Source organism: Onychomys torridus, chromosome 18 (assembly GCF_903995425.1).
Source record: "Onychomys torridus chromosome 18, mOncTor1.1, whole genome shotgun sequence".
NCBI classification, from domain to species: Eukaryota; Metazoa; Chordata; class Mammalia; order Rodentia; family Cricetidae; genus Onychomys; species Onychomys torridus.
Window position 1 is genome coordinate 65,914,754 of NC_050460.1, and position 20,488 is coordinate 65,935,241.

General features: G+C 47.1%; 1 protein-coding gene and 1 long non-coding RNA gene across 2 annotated transcripts in view; both read right to left on the bottom strand.

Moving 5' to 3' along the window:
• Positions 1-369: 369 nt before the first annotated feature.
• On the bottom strand, positions 370-13,274 carry LOC118570060 (H-2 class II histocompatibility antigen, I-E beta chain-like). The gene is made up of 6 exons (XM_036168430.1): positions 13,175-13,274; positions 11,140-11,409; positions 1,892-2,173; positions 1,114-1,224; positions 685-708; positions 370-390 (listed from the first exon to the last, which is right to left on the bottom strand). Exons 1-6 carry the CDS (start codon positions 13,272-13,274, stop codon positions 377-379), a joined length of 801 nt encoding a protein of 266 aa, XP_036024323.1. The 3' UTR covers positions 370-376.
• A 6,915-nt stretch (positions 13,275-20,189) lies between these two features.
• The window catches only part of LOC118570039, a 37,785-nt gene continuing 37,486 nt past the window's right edge, over positions 20,190-20,488 (bottom strand). Inside the window, exon 5 of the long non-coding RNA XR_004943113.1 lies at positions 20,190-20,365. This is a non-coding gene — a long non-coding RNA (uncharacterized LOC118570039). The remainder of the gene's footprint in view (positions 20,366-20,488) is intronic.

Sequence of the window (20,488 nt, forward strand, 5' to 3'; positions counted from 1 at the left end):
AATGTCCTATAAGCTTGCCTATAGCTCAGTCTTATGGAGGCATTCTCTCAATTGAGGCTCCCTCCTCTCTGATGACTTGGCTTGTGTCAAGTTGACATAAAACTATCCAGGTCAGCAGGCACTGTGGCAGCAGATGGATTCAGATGCACCAGGCAAAGGGCAGGTGGGGGGGGGGGGGGGGGGGGGGGGGGGCTTCTGTCCCAGGGGATTCCAGGCTGGGGCTAGGGGCTGATCAGGGAGCACAGATCTGCAGAGTCCAAAGTCAGGAGGAGCCACATTCCTGGGAAAGCGCTGTCAAAGGAAGAATGAGAACCAGACAGGACATGTTTTCATGCCATGGAGACAGGGGAGCACCTTCCTTGTCACCTCTCTCTCCTCAGCTCAGGAGTCCTGCAGAGCACAGGGACAGTGGCCTTTCCAGACCTAACCCTGCAGAGGCTTCTCTCACCACCCCAGGCCTCTCCTGACAGCATGACCTGAGCAGAGGGAACTTCTCAAGCCCCAAGTCAGTGCTGCTTCAGAGCACAGGCCTTCAGTAAGTGCAGGAACAAGGCTCAGTGCAAACCACCTGGCCAGACCCTGGGATCTACACCTTGCCCAGTGTTTCTGTCTGGGGTCCATCACACCCCAGTCCACACTGTAGGGAAAGCAGATCTGTCTCTGAGAGAAGACTGAGAGGGTTACCTGTCGGCTGAAGTCCAGACTGTCCTGGAAAAGAGAACAAAGTAGACATGTAAGTGCATGGAGGCAGATGTGTCCACAGACGCATGTCCCCAGACTCTGAGCTGCTACCTGAGATTCCTCTGGCACCACAGCCTACAGTAATCAGGGGAGAGGGGAGTGTGGACAGAGAGAGGGGCCCAGGAAGCTTCAGCCACACACCAGCCCAGTGGCTCTTCTTCATTTTTGCTCTGTTCCCAGCTCTCAAGTCAGAATCCCTTAACTTCCCCATCTCCTTATGTTATCACTACTTAGGGTTCAATCCAGTAACAACAGACTGTTGGGTTCAGAGTCCACTGAAACATGAGGTCACAGGGCCAGTGACATCCCGAGAGCAGAGCCACGGTCTTCCCTGAAATGCTGTGGAGTTGTGGCCCCCACCAGGCTGCTTACCTTTCTGATTCCTGAAGTAGATGAACAGCCCCAGCCCGAGGAAGAGCAGACCCAGCACAAAGCCCCCGACTCCACTCAGCATCTTGTTCTGTGCAGATGTGGACTGTGCCCCTGAGAAAGTAGGTCACGTTTAGAGGTTTGCACCCCAAATCCCGTTTCCACTTGAGAACTTGGGATTCAGAGCTTTGAGACCGGGGAAGAAGCAAGTTCTAGAAGAGCTGGACTCGAACCCTCCTGGCGATGTTTGACATCAATCAAACATCAGAGGTTCACAGCATGAAGAGACTTAATATGGCTGCCTGAACTGAGCTGACAGGAAGCCTCTGAGCTCTGAGACCCCACAGTCCTGAGGGTGACAGACCTCAGCAAAGGCAGAGCTGAGACTGGAGGTCCCTAAAGTCAGCCATGACCTGGGCTGCTGCTTGTCACCATGAGCAACAGCGGAAACAACCCAGCCAGAGGCAGAGGCTGCATCCAGGGCCACGCAGGTGATGTCACTGGAAGGCTCAGAAGAGTGTGTGGTGGCATAAGTGCTACCCAGGGGGCAACAGTGCTTGTAAAGCATCACACACCTGCCCCTGTGAGCCGCGCTGAAGGAGAGGACAGCACAGAGCAGTGGAAACAGTGTATGGGCAGACAAAGCTGACAGGCAGGGTAAGCCATGCCCCCTCCCTAGTGGGCGGGGATTCACAGGGTCAGAGGGCTGACAGGCTGGGGTAAGCCAGGATAGGAGACTCCCATGGACAGGGATTCACAGGGTCAGGAGCTTCCCACTCACTCCACTCCACTGTGGCAGGGCTGGTCAGGCTGGGATGCTCCACCTGGCAGGTGTAAACATCCCCACTCTGAGGAACCATCTCCAGCATCACCAGGCTCTGGAAGGTCCAGTCTCCATTCCGGGTCAGGCCCGTGGACACAACCCCAGTCTTCTCCTCCTGGCCGTTCCGGAACCATCTGACTTCAATGTGTCCGGGGTAGAACCCGCTCACAGAGCAGACCAGGAGGTTGTGGTGGTCCAGGGGCCGTGTCTTTGTCGGGTGCACAGTCACCTGGGGCTCAGCTAGAGGGAAAAGGGAGGTAAGAATAAGTCATGGGGGCGGAGTGTCCTCCCAGGTTGTCTGTCTGTCTGCCTCCGTCCACCCAGGGGAGTCCAGACAGGCCTCCCAAACCTTCCCATCACCTGTTGGATCTGAGGAACTCTAAGGTTTTATTTTATACCTCAAACAACTTTTCATTATTGAGTTTAAGTATTTTCAATTTTTACAAAACACTGTATTAAGTAAAACCAGGGAAGAAGAGCAGTCCTCCTCAGTTGCATGCTTCTCATAGACTGAAGGCTGTAACTGACAGGCCAGGAAGGGAAATTCCACAATGTCATTCTGGTCTGGGAAGCACTCCCCAGAACTGCAGAATATTAACACACTTCCTGTTAGATCCTCTAGTTTCTGCAGAGATCAGGCTCCATAGCTGACAGGCCCCTGTGGTGATGTCAGAGCTGGAGGCAGGAGCAAGCCCAGCCCTCCCCAGCAGCTTCATGGCACTGTTGATGGTCCTGTCTAGACCATCCATTGCAGGAGTCATGGATGCTAAGCCAGGCTAAATCACACACTGTGAAACTGCCTGCCTGTGTTGGCCAGCTTGCCTCAACTTGGCAAGCTATATGTGAGAGGAGGGAGCTTCAGTTGAGAAAATGCCTCTGTAAAATCAGGCTATAGGGCATTTTCTTAATTAGTGATTGATGTGGGAGGGTCCAACTCACTGTGGGTGGGCCATCCCTGGGCAGGTGATCCTGGGTTCTATAAGAAAACAGGCTGAGGAAGCCAGTAAGCTCCTCCATGGCCTCTGCTCAGCTCCTGTGTGAGTTCCTGTCCTGACCTCCTTCCATGATGAACAGTGATGCTGAAATATAAGCCACATAGATCCTTTTCTCCCCAGGGTGTTCTGGTCATGGAGTTTCATTGCAGTGACCCTGACTAGGAAGCTGCTTCTCCCTGGAAACCTACAAAAGTCAGAAATCCCCTTTAGGGACATGAAGGCTTTTCCTTCAGGCTCCCATCATGCATGGCCACTGATGCTGTCCCACCTCAAGGCCTGGCCTAACGAGACTCTTCTGTCTTGGGTAAATCTGCACCGGCTCTCTCTTGAGCCTGCAGACAGTTCACGGCACTCCTCACTGCTTCCTCCAGACTCCCACAGCTGCATCCCAGGCGGTGTCCTGATAAGATTTCAGCCCTGTCGGAAGGCCTTCTGCTTCCCTCAAGTGCCCCAGAGACAAAGCTGACATTCCACCAAAGGCACCCAATATCCCCGTGTTCCTGGCACTCCATGGAAGCCCCCAGAGCCAACAGTAGGTGGCGCCAGCGCACAGCCTCTGCTGAGCCTGGAGCCCCCGCTGAAGTTCCAACCAGCTTCCCAAGGGAAGTCTGGACCTGTCAGGGATGCTGTGTGGCAGCTTCCAGGGGCTGAAGGGAAGAAGGGGGAGACGGGGACAGCTGTGAGGCTCAGGAGGTAGATAATCTGAGAACGCTGAAGTTGTGGAAACCATGAACGGTGGCGCGGGGCAGGGACTCTGGCCAGCAAAGCTGCTGAGAGGAGATTCTCAGTCTTATTGGGGACCTGCATGAACTGCAGAGCTCCAGGAATGCAGCTTGCAGCGTGAGGTGAGGTGGGCTTTTCACTGAGGTAGCTACACTTCAGTCATCCCTCTTCCTGTGAGTGACCCCAATAAGAACTCACCCGGCTTCCCCAAGTTAGATTTCAGTTCAGTCATTACTTTGGTCTGTGGTGGGTTCCTTGTCTACGATAAGTAGATGTGTTAATGATGTGTTTTCCCAGGAAAAGTCTGTCACACCATACAGAGAATGTGGAGAGACAGCCGTGACTGGGAGAACAGAAAGGCAAGAGATCCCCACATCTGCGACTTCCACAAGCCTCTCCCAGAGAGTGTCCCCCAAAGGACTCTCCCTTTGGGGTACCAGCCTGCAAGTCTGCAATGCTCCCATCCACCACTGCAGCTGAATCTGTCAGGTCCCAAGGAACCCAGGACAAATGGCCAGTGGTGGTGCCTATTAGCATCCCCAAGTATCTGCTTGGCCTCTGGGCTCACTCAGTACCTGTGGCTCCTTTCAGCTCTCCTCACCCTGCCCCCTGCCCCTGCCCCTTGCCCCCTACCTCTCCAGCCCCTGAGCTTCACTTCCCTCCCTCCAGCTTCTCTTTTCTATAAAAATGTGCCTTTTGGTGGTGGCGCACACCTTTAATCTCATCCCTTGGGAGGCAGAGGCAGGTGGATCTCTGTGAGTTCTAGGCCAGCCTGGTCTACAGAGCGGGGATCCAGGATCGGTACCAAAACTACTGTCTAAAAGGCAAAAAAAAAAAAAAAAAAGCAAACAAACAAACAAACAAAAAGCAAAAACACCTGCCTTTGCAGCCATGCGCTCTCCGGGCTCCACCCTTGGTCTGCTTGCCCTTCTCTCTTCTCTCGCCCCGCCCCCATGGCCCAGTTCAGTCTGGATTCTTCCAGATGCTTCTGGTGTTCTCTCCCTCACATCTACAATAACACCCTTCTCCCCAGCCACACCTTGGAGCGCCCTGTCCTCAGTTCTTTCATCTGGTGTTCGAATCCCTGGAGGGCCCGTGTGAGCTGCTCCCAAGGGTGCCAGCCTCTCCTAACTGAACCAGGCTGCCGATCTGACTCTCCTAAGGTCTGCCTGTTTCTTTCCACTGCCTTCTGCCTGCCACCCACCAAATTTGACTCCGAGTTCTAGACTCCAACTCCTCCGCTGCTTTCCCTCCCTTCACGCTCTCAGTAAGTATCTCTCTGGCTCCTGGAGCCTACTGTACCCTCCCTCCCCTGAGACACTTGCCCCTCTCCTCTACTGGCTAGGCCTTCCTGGGCCTACAGTTACAGCCCTGTTCCTCCTCAGCTCTCTCCTGGGCCTCTATAATATTGGTGTTATTTATTAAGTGGCCCTGTTTACCGTGTGAGAAAAGCCACAAGGCACAATAAAACCCACTCTAAGAGTTTATTAGGGAAAGGAGAGCAGAAGCGGGTACTTAGGCCTATGGGAACGATCTTGCAGGAAGAAGGGGGGAGGGGTATGTGGGGCCCGCTTTTATGGATCCCCCCTGTCCTCACATGCGCATATGAGCCTACGTAGCTATGCCATGCATGCGTGTAGATTACGTGATCACACTGAGCGCAAATTACATGGCCACGCAGCTCATGGATTACATAGGACATAAGGCCCTGGGATGACTAAGCATCTTGCTAACACATGCTCAGTCATGGGGGAGTGGCTAGGCCTTCTATCCATTGGGATCCTGCCTCGGGTGGAGTTTCCGCTTGCCACCCTGTTCTCTCGGCTCCCTCTTGGCATTTATCAGAACCCTCCGTCCAGTGGAGTTCATTGCGCGACCCTTTCTCCTTTCCTGTTTGGACTCAGAGATTTCATTAAAGCCTGCTGTCTTCCTGCAAACAGCTTGGCCTCAGTATAGCTCAGTGGTCAGTGATGCCAGACTCCATTTCTAAATTCTCACAAATCCTAACAACTGCCACTGCACAAACAAACGATCCCAGATCTCTTATGTCTGAACTTTCTCTGCTCTACATTTCCAAATGTCTCTTAACTCTAAGATTTTTCTGCTTTCCCCTCTTGAAAATCTTTCATGTTCATGATTTGTTTGTTTTTGCTCAAAAACAAAACAAAACAAAAATCTCTAAAACCTATTGTGTAAACTCTAGTATTTGTGAGTTTATTGGGTGTGGTTAAAATTCCACAAAATCTATAACAAGAAGTTAGCTTAAAACTTGTAACAAAAGGTTGGTACTTTAAAAAATCTAAGCATATGCAATCTTATTTACTACATGTAACTTGGATTCAACCCTTGTTTAGGAAAATGGGTGTTTTTAAACAGCAACCGTGTGGCTCGCCTCCATCTTAGCTGATGACCTCATCAGGATGGAAGTAACCACGTGGCTGGCAGCCAACGAGTCTCCGTTAAAAAAGAATACACGCCATGTGACTTCACCACTATCTTGCTTAAATAAGCATGTGGTATAAACCAACTAAGGCAACAGCCATAAAACTTCTTAGTCCTACTAAGTTAGGATTCTGCCACTCCAGCTGCATGACCGCACATGCGCAGTTCAGTAGCTAAGCAAGGGGTCTTACATCTTATGTCATCTGTGTGCTGCGTGATTGCACAAATGCATGCAGCATGGTCACGCAATCAGTGCAGTCATGGTGTAGCGCCATATGCCCACCTGCTCAAGTGCAGGGAAATCCTTAAAAAGCCGGACACAGTGCGCCCTATGGCTGCAGCTGAAGCCCAACGTGGCAGAGACCTATAGGGCCTTCATGAAAAACTCTCCCCTCCCGATGCCAATGGGGGTTGAGAGCACAATATGGCCAGCTTTGGCAAGCATTAACATAAGCCTAGGAACTGCAACCATGTGGTTGGAGTCTCCAGAAGGTAATGTATGGCAACTGCTTTTTCAAGTATGTTTGAGAGGATGTGTCACCCAGACACCTTGGAGATTAAGGATAACCCTGAAGGTCACTGACCTCCATTTAGTAACAGTAGCATGCCAGCTAAGCATTTTCATTCTCACAATCCTATTCAGGCTGGAGTTAACTCTGCAGCTCACACACACGATTTAGCCTGTATGATAATGAGTATTCAGAGATGGGTAATGTCTGGAGGGTGCTCACCAACCTAAGACAGAGCACCTGTGTGGCCTGGGCAGGTGTCTCCATGACGGGTAAGGTGACCTGCTGACGTCCCATGCAACCTAAGTCAGAAGCTCATTTTTAGTGAAAGGGGGACCTGTAGGGCCCTGGCCCCCGTTTTGGGTAACTTGCCTTGCTTGCTGACCTTGACCTTGATATCCTCCCTATGCTAATTCCCTGTGAGATTCCACCCTCCTGAATGCTTAAGGGAAGTCCTTGTCTGTGTATCCTGCATACTAGACATTAATTGCAAGATTGTAAAACATTGGAAGCGAACTTCTGCCCTCCAGAGTTCTCCCATTGTACTGTAAGCCTGTATTTAAGACCTCCTACCTCCTTCAATAAACCGCATTCAGTATTAAAAAAAAAGAAGAAAGGAAGGAAGGAAGGAAGGAAGGAAGGAAGGAAGGAAGGAAGAAATTGAAGACAGCGATGTTCTAAAACAGGAAGTGGTGATGGTGTCATGGGCCTATGAGGATGCTGGACTAAAGTCTATCAAACTGTGCAAACAGGAAAATTGTATACTATGTGAATTATCTGTCAATCAAGATCTTATTTAAAAAAAAAAAAAAAAAAAAGCCGGACACAGAATCCCCCCCCCCCTCTTCTGCTCTTTCCACCCCTCCCCCACTCTCTCTCTTTCTGCATGTGTCTCTTCCTAGGCCCGGTTACTCTTTTCTGCCCCCCCCCCCACTTCCTAAATAAAGCTCTGATGCTGGTTTTTTTGTGCCTCGTGCCTCGGGACCTTTCTGGCACAGTAACCAGCGCCGCTTATTATTTTTAAAACCAATCCTGAGCCCTCTGCTCATCACTTTGTCCCCTTTTTACACTAAGGAAGCAACAGCAGGTCTCCAAAAATATTTTGGAGTATTTTTTTAGGTTGATAAATTCCTAAGATTACACAGGTCTACTCAGGTTAACAGAAACTGCCTTGGAGATTGTGTCTAACCACTTATTTCTTTACTAATGTGTTCAACACTGGGCTTCTGGGGAATTTTAAAGAAGAATAACATATGTTTGAAATAAGGTTTATAAATTCCTAAGGTCTATTCAGTTAACAGAAACTGACTTGGAGATATATGTCTAGCTTCTTTGTCTTTGCTAATTTTGTTACAACATGGTGGTTTGAAAGAAAATGGCCCCCGAAGGGAGTGGCACTATTTGGAGGTGTGGCCTTGTTGAAGTAGATGTAGCCTTGTTGGAGGAAGTGTGTCACTGTGGGGGCAGACTTTGAGGTCTCATATATGCTCAAGATACCACCCAGTGTCACAGGCTACTTCCTGCTGCCTGCAAGGCAAGATGTAGGACATTGAGCTACTTCTCCAGCACGCTGCCATCCTCCCAGCCACTATGTTCCACCATGAAAATAACGAACTAAACCTCTGAGATTGTAAGCCCACCCAATTAAATGTTTTCCTAATAAGAGTTGCCGTGGTCATGGTGTCTCTTCACAGCAACAGAAACCCTAAGACACAAGAAACTAGTAGTCTGCAAAGAGACTCTTCTCCCCTGTTCATTCTGCCTTGCTAAAAACCATTAGATTGCATACCTGAAGCTATTCCCTTATTTGGCCACTTACTTCCTCCTCCTGAGGCTACCAAGGTTCAGCTATCGAAGTATTGAAGTTCAGAACTCAAAAGCCCCCTTTTGCTCAGCTAATCAACACACCCAATTAGAAGTAAACACCTCATCCTAACATGGGGTTTCCCTTTTTACCTTCATAAACTGCCTTTCCCTAAGTGCCTGTCTCCTCTCTCCAGAGGCAGTCCTCTGTCCTCCAGGACAAATACCCTTTGCCCCACTCCCTTGTCCCCTTTCTTTCTCCCTCATCCTCTGTCTCCTATCTTTGTCTCTTATTCCCTGCCTTCTGTCCCTCTGGGGTAAATAAATCTCCTTTGTGCTGAGAACTTGGTCTTGGGGGTTCTCAGCTGACACTGCCCTTACATTCTGTAATGGTGCACTATTGAAAGGACCATGAAGGGAGGTTCCCAGTCTCTATGTGAACTGTATTTATGGTCTTGTAAAGCTCCCAGTTTCTCTACTTATGATTTAAAGTTTTATTTTGATACTAAAAGATCTTCAATTAAATCTTCATTTTTGTTTTGTTTTGTTTGTTTGTTGATTGGTTTTTCAAGACAGGGTTTCTCTGTGTAGCCCTGACCATCCTAGAATTCACTCTGTAGACCAGGCTGGCCTTGAACTCAGAGACTCGCCTGCCTCTGCCTCCCAAGTCCTGAGAATAAGAGCATGCACCACCAGTATCCAGCTTCAAGACAATTTTTAAGGCCCAGACTTAACAGGGATAAAATTATAAAATACTAATCTTATAAAAGCTACTGACTTCTTGTAAACTGTTGAAGATAATTAAGACATGCAAGCTAATGGTCAGTAACCTTATAAATGATCAGATTCTTTAATGTGCTCAGAACTGTGCTCATAGTCGTGCTAAGTACAAATATAATTCATTTACAGGGACAAGCTTTATTCAGCCTCCTGAATATGCTTTCAAGGCTAATCCTAAAACAAGTAACTAAAAATAGTTACTTTAAAATCAGGTATACTTATTATGTATACAGTGTTCTGTCTGCATGTGTGCCTGCACACCAGCAGAGGGCACCAGATCTCACTACGGATGGTTGTGAGCCACCCTGTGGTTGCTGGGAATTGAACTCAGGATGTCTAGAAGAGCAGCCAGTGTGCCCTTAACCACCGAGCCATCTCTCCAGCTCAAATCAGGTATACTTAATATATGGTCTTCAAATTCCTCAGAGATCTGCTAAATGTGGCATTTAAAATGTTTAATTAAAAAGCTTCCCAGAACAGACAGAAATGACAGCTCCTACAGCAAACCTAAGTTCTCAAAGAAATCCACAGGGCACAGGCAACTCCTCCTGGATTGTGGTAACACTAACCACTGGGCAAAGAAATCCACAGGGCACAGGCAACTCCTCCTGGATTGTGGTAACACTAACCACTGGGCAAAGAAATCCACAGGGCACAGGCAACTCCTCCTGGATTGTGGTAACACGAACCACTGGGCAAAGAAATCCACAGGGCACAGGCAACTCCTCCTGGATTGTGGTAACACGAACCACTGGGCAAAGAACTTTATCGTTTGGCAGCAACTCTACCCAGCCCCTCCCCGAAAGGCTACAGCTGCCTGCTCAGCTCATTTCACATGTAAACTCAGCCCTCACTTGTCCAGGGCCATTAGGTTTCCCACTGAGAAAGGCAGACATAGAACAGTTTACCTTGCTAGTTTATCTTGCTCACTGAAAGATAAACTCACAAAACAGGTTTCAATGTAACGTTTTACTCTTCCTTTACTTAAAGAACCTTGCTTGGCAATGACTGATCTCAGGAACCATTGGGTGAAAATGAAAGATTTGAAGTTTAAGTGAATTGTGAGGATCTAAGAAAGAAATTTAAGGTGTGTAAATACAATTTGCAAAGGTGTAAGAAAGGGATTTAAGGTATGTGAGGAATAAGAAGTATTTCAGATTTCTTTCCCTCTCTATGCTATTGTTATATTAAGACTTCAAAAGTTCAGAGTTTTGGGCAGTGGCAGTGCACACCCTTAACCCCAGCACTCTGAAAGCAGAGGCAGGCAGATCTCTGAGTTTGAGGCCAACCTGGTCTACAGAGCGAATTCCAGGACAGCCAGGGCTGCACAGAGAAACCTTGTCTCAGATAGATAGATAGATAGATAGATAGATAGATAGATAGATAGATAGATAGATAGATGAGGAAGAAAAAGAAGTTCAGAGTTTTAACATTAATCAGTGGAGTTCTGATAAGCCATTAATCTAGCTCTACTAAATTATTGCTAATGTCATCATAGTCACAAGCTCAATATTTTACATTTCCTTGGTTGTTTTCTAAGCATAGACTTAAAGTGCTTTTCATCTTGTTGAAAATTTCTCTGTCCTATCTCTATATGTCCAGCCCTCTGGACAGAGGAAAGAGTGCTCGTGCTTTGAACCCAAAGCCATGGCTGTTGCTGTGACTCAAAGACATGAGTCTACTCCAGCTGTCTTACAGACTCCAGTTAGCTGCCTTTTCTAGAGCATTTTCAGTACAAATTACAAACAGTGGTAATGCTAATAGAGCTATAACTTTTATCACTCTTTGTAAACTTAAAGAATTAATGCAAGCCGAGGAGTCACAACTTGGATTCACCTGTCACAGGTCAGATGGATTCCAGATAAGTACTCCTGTCAATCAACAGCCTCGCAACCCCACACTCCCTCTGGTGCTCCTCACATGTGTGTGACCTCTCTCCCTCCCCCTTCCTCACCTCTCTGCTGCACAGTTAATATCTCCACAATGGCGTAGTTGAATCTGCAGAACGTGTCCACCCTGGCCTGCTTCTGCTCCAGAAAGCCCTTCTGGCTGTTCCAGTACTCGGCTTGGATCTGTCCCAGCTCAGTCACTGCTTGGTACCTGCCCACATTGCTGTCAAATCGCAAGTGTTCCTCCTGGTTATAGATGAGTCGCTGCAGGTACCGCACCCGCTCCATCCCACTGGAGAAATGGCATTCACTTTTCACTTGTTGCAAGAAACGTGCTGTGGAGACAAGAGTGTCAGCTGCAGCTGCCCAAGTGGTTCTCTCAGGGACCAGACTCCTCAAATCCGTAAGTCCCTCTTCAGATGCCCATGACCAGCTGGGCGCGAATGCCATGGATACCTCTGCCTACACTGCTTGTGCGCTCTCTCTCTCTCTCTCTCTCTCTCTCTCTCTCTCTCTCTCTCTCCATAAAAGAAAACAAAAGAACCCAAATTCTGGGAAAACCTACCTTCACTGCCAGAAAAAGCACAAACACTTCACCCTTTTACTTGCCCACCTCGCCACTCATTCCTTTGGTCCTTGTCTATGACCTCCACATCCCAGTGGGTGGAGAAGTTGATCGGCCATTCCATCCCCCACTTCTCCCAGTCTTGGCCAAGAGAACAAATCTCTGCTGAGGCTGTGGAGATGGCTCAAGGGTAAAGCACTTGCCTTTCGAGCATGAGAATCTGAGTTTGATTCCCAGAGTTCACACCTGTAACCTCATGATGGGGAGACAGGAGGACCCGGGAGTCCCACAGGCCACTAGCCTAGCCTTCTCTGCTTGGTGAGCTCTAGATGCATCAAATAGCATGTCCCCAAAATAAAACAAGAACCACCTGAAGAATGGTGGGATGTCACTCTGTCTCCCATATACAGTCTCTGCTGCTCAGGGAGACTGAACAGACAGCTCAGGTGGGTTAAAACAAGACAGAACAACCCTTCTATGGCCACCAGAAGGGGCTGGTAGCGACAAGTGCTGTCATGTCACCTCCTCAAAGATCAGCACCCAAAGGGTGCATCCCTGTTATTCCAGAGGTAGAGGGGACCGTGGAGCAGGGACACCTTCTGATCCCACACCAATAATGTCCTGCTCAGCCTGAGGGCCACCGTGGAGACCACACACAGTGACTGCTCCAGCCTGTGCCTGACAGCCACCTCCTACCTTCCCACTCTTCACCCTTTCCTTGAACCACACCTTTCTAGAATATTCTGCCAAATGCTCCTCTTAGAGCTGGCTCTGACCCAGGCCTTTGCTCCTCTGGGAATCTAGAGAGGAGAAAGTAATGACCGCCCCACGCTTCCTCAGCTTAAAATTCTGAAAGCAGAAACCAAAGGGAATTGGTCAGGGGCTGTGTGCTCCAAGGAGAAAGGGAACTCACCCCACCCCGCAGAGCCCCCACACCAGAACAGCCTGCACAGACACTGGAGTCAGGGAGGGAGAAAGACAGAGTCCTGGCTCAGCCTCCCAGGTGCCCAGGCAGTGGCCTCACAGCCTGCAGAGGACACATACAAATTGTCCCTGGCACACCCTCCCTGTTCCTGTGACTTCATGATGCTTTAAGAGGAACCTTTTGATACTTCAATATTTGACTGTTTTTGTAGTTAAACAATAGAAACACACAAAATAGAATACAAATGCACACATGCAGTTCTATTTTTAAAGAGAAACCTCGTTGTCTGGCATAGCTCAACACAATGAAGACAAGTCCTATGCAAGAGGTTTATTTAACATCATGATTATCAGTCCTCCCAAGGCCCTGAGGAGACTATGTCACAAGGATGGAGATGTTACTGGAAGAAATTGAAAAGCAGTGGCTGACATTGGGGGCCTCTCACGTAGATCTCAGAGCACAGGCAGCCAGCCTCCTATCTGAGGAACAGTTTGGATTTCATGTGAGGACTGTGGATGGTCACAGAAAATATCAGCAAATTGGCCTGGACAGTGAGAAGTTGGCCCCCTCCTTCCCCACCCCAGCAGCTCAGCACCTGAGGTGCACTTACGTCGGGGGTCCCTGACCAAAGCCACGGGAGGACTCAGCACCATTAGTGTCAGGACCACAGCTGCCACACAGGGGCCTCTGGGGAGCCACACACACACCATGCTGGAGGAGAGGTGGTGGTCTCACACCCTGAAAACTATCTCCTCTCTCCATCTACACCCCAGGTCAGAAGAAACAGGGGATTCACTGCTTTGGTGCTGTGTTGAATAAGGTCAGTGCTGAGGAGCCAATCAACATCAGATGTAAACAGCATCATCGGTTGCTAGTTAGAAATTCAGTATGAGGGTCCTCTTTGAAACCAGCAATTTCTTTTTTATTTAGTATTTTAAATCTTGATCCAGTTACAGCTGAAACACTTTCATCCGGCCGCAGTGCTGAGCCAGGTCTGCTATGGTCTGACATTCACTCACCAGTCTGAGCCCCGGAGGAGTGTTCACCTCTCCTACACAGGGCTGATGGGACAACTGTGTGTTTGAAGCTTGTAAGAGTAAAGGAGGTGAAGGAAGATGACCTTTAACCTGGTGCTTACTACCCCACAGCCTCCCCTGGTAACTGATGATGTGGCAGAATGCCAGCTCTTGATTGGACAGTGGAATCTGCTCTTCTTCAGCTAGGGAAATCTCTGACAAGCTAAAGGGAACTGAAGATTAGTCATGGAATAGTCCTGACGCAAGGGGCATTTCCAGCTCAGTCCCTGAACCATTTCTGATTCAGTGGTGCCTCCAGAAGTTCAGGCGAGGGTCCCTGTGGTTATCCACAGCCTAGTCCTCAAGGGAGAAGCTCAAAATGGAGGCAGGGTGTAGGTGGAGGTTTTGTTGGGACCATTGGCTCCCCAATAACCAACAAGGAGACTTATTATAAACACTCAGCCGATAGCTTAGGCTTGTTACTAACTAGCTCTTACAACTTAAATTTATCCATATTTCTTATCTATGTACTACCACATAGCTTGGTACCTTTTCTCAGCACAAGTTCATCTTGCTTCTCTCCGAGTCTCCTGGCAGCTCTGCCCCTCATCACCCCACCCACCCCACCTCATGCTCTCCTTTTCCTTGTCCACATGTCCTGCCTAGCTATTGGTCATTAGCTCTTTATTAAACCAATGAGAGCAACACATCTTCACAGTGTACAAAAAGACAATTCCATAATATCTGGGCATCCTGGGGGAGGAGGGGAGGATCCCGCCAGGTTTCAGTTAAAGTCCTGAGAGCAGGAGTCTGGGGAGTGTGGAGTGTGCCCAGAGCTGGATCCAGACCAGAGTGGTTCTCTGATGTGGTGTGCAGCCCAAGACAATGTGCTCATCTCTGTGGGTGTCAGCTCGAGGTGAGGCTCCTCTTCCTGATGTCGTTGACTCAGCTTGCCTGGTTTTATATCCTTTAGCACAACACACTGAAGTCAGGTCCAGAATTGCCGTGGATGCACAGGGAGGGAACTGGAATTCTCACATCCTTGAAGATTAATACCGTACAGGGAAAAGTGTAGCAGGCTTTCTTTTGGACCACTAACCAGCTCCCAAATCATGACATGGAGACTTATTATTAGTTATGAATGCTCAGCCTTAGCTTATCTCTTATTTTCATCTGTTTCTCTGTATCTATGTTTTGCCTCAGGGCTTTTTAACCTTTCTTTCCTTCTGTATGTCCTACTTTCCTGCTTCTCCTGTCTGTCTGTCTGTCGCCTGCTTAGCTTCTGGCTCTAGGGCGTGTCCCTCTCTTTCTCCTTCATTCTCTTCTATCTTCTTCTCTTTCTTCTCTAGCCTAGATTTCTCCTCCTACTTATCCTCTCCACCTGCAGCCTCACCTCTCCCCTCCTGACCAGCTATTGGCCGTTCAGCTTCTTATTAGACCAATCAGGTGTCTTAGGTAGACAAGGTGAAACAAATGTAACACATCTTTACATAATTAAACAAATTCCACACAAACAAATGCAATACATCTTTACATCATTAACAAAAGCAGCAGAAACAAATGTAACATACCTTCATGTAGTTAGAGTAATAATCCACAGCATAAACACATGTAACACATCTTTGCCCAGTTAAAATAATATTCCACAATGGAAAAGTTTACATTTTCTTTCCCCATCTAAATCTCCATGGCAAAGCATCAACCTCCTTAAAGTTCAGACTAACACCAAGCAGATTAAAGTACTAGCAAGTTAGCCAATGACCTCATGCATGCTGGGCAAGCACTTGCCACTGAGTTACAGCCACAGACCCCACTTTCACTTCGAGACGGGGTCTCTGTTTCACAGATAACCTTGAACTTGTGGTCCTCCTATCTTACCCTCTAGACTAGCTAAGATCACAGACTTGGGATCTAAAAGGTCCAAGTAGGAAGATTTTTTTCTTCTTCAGATTCATTTCAGTGTTCCAGGACTTACCCTTCTGCAGCTGCATGTGGTGTGGACAGTGCAGAAACTGATCAACCTGGGGCTGAGGAGATGGCTTACCACACAAGCTTGACGGCCTCAGTTTGATCCCCAGCAGCTATGTAAAACTCTAGATGCATGGCACATGACTGTAATTCCAGCACTGGGGAGGCTGAGGCAGATGGATCCCGAAAGCCTGTTGGCCAGACAACCCAGCCTAGTTAGGAAGACTCAGGTCCCAGTCAAAGACCCTATCTCAAACAAGGTGCATGGCTTCTGAGGAACGACATCCTGATTGACCTCTCTCTGGCTGTGATATGCACGTGCACATATACACGCACACCTACACACACACACATGCACCCACATGCACATAATAGAAATCAACCTGCTTAATCAATATCTTTACAATCCATTCTGTAAATCCTGTGGATAGGATGTTGCTTACTTTACTAAAAATCAACAATAGTCTTTTATTCACTTCACTAAAAACCCATCCCAGCTGATGAATAAGTCTCTAACTAAAGCATAAAATAAGTAGCATTTATTCACAGTAACATTTTATATAAGTAAAATCAACTTGAGCATCTAACCAGCAAGTCTCAGAATGTGTAGGGTGGGTGAGCTCCTCCAGTTGAAATGCCATTCTTGACACCTTATGCCAGTAAACCCAGTACAGTCCAACATCGAGAGGCTGCACTCTGACAGAGTTCTCAGACACAAGTAACTGAGTCACCATGCTCGGACAACCATGAAAAGAAAGAGTCCTCAAACCCAAAGGCAATTTTGTGTCCATTAGCAGCTTTGTGGCTACAAGAAGCCTGCTGTGTGCACTCCTCAACCCGACACGCTGTCTGATAGAAAGTGAGTATCCCTTGGTGGAGGCCTGTGGGTACCTCATCAATTTTAGCAAAAACTGAAGCTGCACAGCAGAGGCCACTGAGGAATCCCACACTCCCCTGGGAAGCACAGTGGGGGGAGGGGCAGGCTATCTACAGTTGGAGTAACTGCCGCCTTCTCAAAGAAGCCAGGGGGCCTGCTGCCTGGACTCTTCACCCTTTCTCTTCAGAGAGAGGTGTTAGGTTCCTGAAGAAGCCCCACAAAAGATCACCATCCACATATGCAATCAGCAAGAGTGTCTATTTTTCCAGCATGCTGTGGTCTGCCATCCCACACAAAGGCAAGATGGCAGTGACCCCAAGAGGGATGTGTGGGCTCCTTTTAAGCATAGCCAAGGGGAGGTCCTAAGGCAGTTAGGTCACTTTAGATATGTTTGGCAATTATATTAGTGCGTTCTAATTGGCCTGGGCTAGTCAGGGGCTGGTGAGGGCTACAGTTTTCCACTTTTTGGCAGGCCTGGACAAGTGCCAGGCTTTGTCCTTATTTGGTTATCACCTTGAGCTGTTTGTGGCTCAGGCCTGGACTGTATGTACCAGGCCTCCTCACCCTTGTTGATGGGGGTGTTGGGGATTGATTGTCCTTTGTTCATGGCTCTTTTAGAAACTGTTTATTCAGTCTCAGGAAACTGAAGTTGAGGCCTGATCTCTGAGGGGAGACTGAGCAGCCTCTTATGGGGTTTACTCGGTCCTCTCATTCCCCCCTTGAGTAAGTTCATCATCTCAAATCTTGGAGATGTTTCTAATTGATAAAAGATTTTATCATCAGGGTAGTAGACTATTCTGGGGTCTAACTAGACCAGGACACAAGATTTTTGTTTGTTTGTTTGATTCAAAACCTGAGTATTAACATAGGGGGTCCAGCCAGAGGCATATGCCCATCACCAGGTCTCCTCCAGGGTATCAGGAAGCCAATCCCCACCAGATTCTGAGACTGCAGAGGTGGGCATGGCCGTATGGAGGTTGTTCCACACAGAGACGGTTACCAACGGCCAAGTGAGCCTCCCCTTACTTGGTTGTTACCATCTGCAAGTGTGCCATGGGTTTGGCTCAGGGGCTGATACTGGGATTCTAGCATCCCCAGTTCAGTGGTACCCAGATGGGAATCATCACTTAGTTAAGGCATCAGTGACATAAGAGCCAACAGCAATTAGCAGAAGCAGAAGAGCCGAAGGTCCCGTGATGGCTGACCGAGTTCCTTATCTAGAAGGAACTTGAAAATGAGAATGGGAACCCGTTATTACTTGATCTCGGGTTCCCTATGACAAGAAATTCCCCTTTGATCTAACATTCCAGGGGGGGTAGGAGGCGATGTATTTGCTTCTGTAATTACTGGCTGCTGACGTTAGAACACTGTTGTCAGGGCCCTGGAAGTCTAGAATGTTAGCAAAAGGCAAGTTGGGAATTTAGAAACATCTGGTTCATTGACCAGCTGAAGAGACAGCATTAACACTGGATGGAGTGATCCATACTAGCTCTCAGTGAGTTCAGGGTTCACAGTCATTTGGAGCAGGTTGTCATCAGCAAATGGTGCTTGGATGTGTCTGTCAGCCAAGTGGAAACCTGTTAAGACAGACACGAACTAGGAACAGAAGTTAAAATTTATGAACTTATTTGGAACCTTTAGTCTCAGTAATTGAGGAAGGAGAGGGGTCCCAAGACCAGGAGTGAGAGAAATACCATCCTCAGGAGTAGACAGATGGGGAAAGCTAGTCTGTGTTTGTCTGGAATCCTTTTAATCTGCAAGAAGTAGGTCCAAGTTTTATGTTTTTAATTCTTTGGAGTTTATGTGAATTTACATTTTATGAAAAGACATAAAAGTTTCAGATATATCAGTATTTTCAATTTGTATTGAAATCCATATTGTAGAAAAAACAGGTAGCAGGTATCTATAAAACAGCAAAAGTAGATTCTTATCTGAGTCCTAGCAAAAGCTCCAGATTTGGATTAAAAAACATGTAAATATTCCTTCTGTCTAGAGAGTCAGGTATAGATTGGACTAAAATGTCTTTGGCCCACTGAAAAGCATCTGTAAATCTATATTCAGAAGACAACCAAAAGAAATCTAAAATCACACTTACTTGAGACCCAAACAGTAAGAAGTCATTGCTCTACTAGCTTGTAAGAACTCTATTAATATTCAACTCTGAATTTTTTAAATTTCAATGCAATGGCAGTGTGTTGATGGAAAGAAATCTTGTGATAGTTTTCATATATCTTAAGCCATTTTTATCATCATAAATTGTATCCATATTTCTCAAAACATTTTCTCAGACCCTTACACCCTAAGCCTTTATGTCTTCAGACCTTTATACCTCTTAGAGCCTTTGGATTTATGTAGATTTTTATATCTTTTTTATTCAATCATTTCTCAGAGATATAAGCAGTTATCATTAAGAACAGTCATTTTTAATCATGTTCGAAATTTATGTATCCCTTAATATGAAGCTTGTGATCAAGGCAAACCTGTTTGCCTTTTCTTTTCAAGAGACCTAATAGCTTTAATTAATCAGCGTATTGATCAATGAACTAACAAGTTGGCTGCAGCCTTGGGGAAGACACTTGGGTGTCTGATGCTGCTAAGCTGACAAAGTGACAGTGAGCCTAGTCGTCAATACCATCAGAGATCCAAGAAGGGTAAATCCTATCTGAGTGAGCAGAAGTGCAGATCAAGCAGCTTCCAAATCTATCAAAAAAAATTGAGGGACCATCCCTACCCAGTTAGCCATCCCAGGCTCCTGTGGTCTTCATATCATTGTCAAGACAGCATTAGTCTTTGGCCTCCAGGCCCATAAGGTGAGAGTTTTCCCTGTGGGGGAGGGACTTGGGGGCAAATGATCTTACTTTGTGTCTCACTTGTCCATAGTCTGGGTTGGGTCCTGGCAGCAGGTGTTGCATTAAGGCATCTTGCCCAGTGGTCAGTGTTACCAACAATCGGGTGGCATTGTCGGGTTGTTTCATGTCTTCTTTAGAGAACTTGGGAGTCATTGCTAAGAGCTGGGAGCCTCTGTTTGTCATAGTAAGGTTTTTTTTTTTAATCAAATAATTTAAAAGCCATATTCATCAGATCTTTGACAAGTTTGAGTGTTATTATCTATTAAATATATCTAAGCTAAACAAACTTAGACCTAATCTTGAAAAAATATATCTAAGTTTGGTAACAACAACCAGGCCATTGTAGCTCAAATTCTAATTGGTCTTAATAATAAAAACCCAGAGTCAGATATCAGAGTAAAAGCTGAAAGATCAGAGAAGCAGAGCAGCCAGCCACTAGAAAGACTTCTTACCTCTACTGAATCCTCAGACTGAAAGGGGGCTGAGCTCCTGTCTCCTCCTGCCTTATATTCCTATCTCCACCTCCCTAGTGCTGGGATTAAAGGCATGTGCCTCCACCACCTGGTTCTGTTTCTCTTTTAGACTGGATCAATCTCATGCAGCCTATGGTGGCCTTGAATGTCTGATCTTCCTGCTCCCTCCTCCCAAGTGCTGTGATTAAAGGTGTGTGCTACCACTGTCTGGCCTCTATGGTTAACTAGTGGCTGGCTCTGCACTCTGATCTCCAGGCAAGCTTTATTTGTTAGAGCACAAACAAAATATCACCACAGACCATCATGTTATCCTGTAGATGTATTAGTCAAATGGACCTTTAAGGTTCTATTTTTCTCTTTTTTTTTTTTTCTTATAAGCATTTTCCCTAGCCATAGACATCACAGGAGCAGCTGGACTGCAATTCTCATCTGTAGACTACAGATGTGATGTTGGCAATCTTCAGAAACAGGTTTGAACTTCTCTATGAAGCTCTGAACAGCTAAGAGCTTAGTCCTGTCATTCCAAAGGAGGCCAGTCCTACAGAACACTGTGACCCGGAGGGCTGTGATGTGATGATTCATTATCAACCTGTATTTTGTACTCCGTCCTCCTTTCTCCTATAAAGAGAAAGATACCACTTTTAACATAATCATTTTGCAGTGAAGAATCACCAGTCATTTTTCTAAATGAAGAAAGCCAACCAGAATTAACCCAATAAGGTCAAATCTTCAACATATTTT

Bases quoted from the DNA above. Each gene is read 5' to 3' on its own strand.
- LOC118570060 (XM_036168430.1), bottom strand. From the start codon at position 13,274: ATGGTGTGTGTGTGGCTCCCCAGAGGCCCCTGTGTGGCAGCTGTGGTC. The intron at 11,410-13,174 runs GTAAGTGCACCT...TTGTCTCCACAG, and splicing joins TTTGGTCAGGGACCCCCGAC to CACGTTTCTTGCAACAAGTG. The intron at 709-1,113 runs GTAAGCAGCCTG...TCTCTTTTCCAG, and splicing joins CTACTTCAGGAATCAGAAAG to GACAGTCTGGACTTCAGCCG.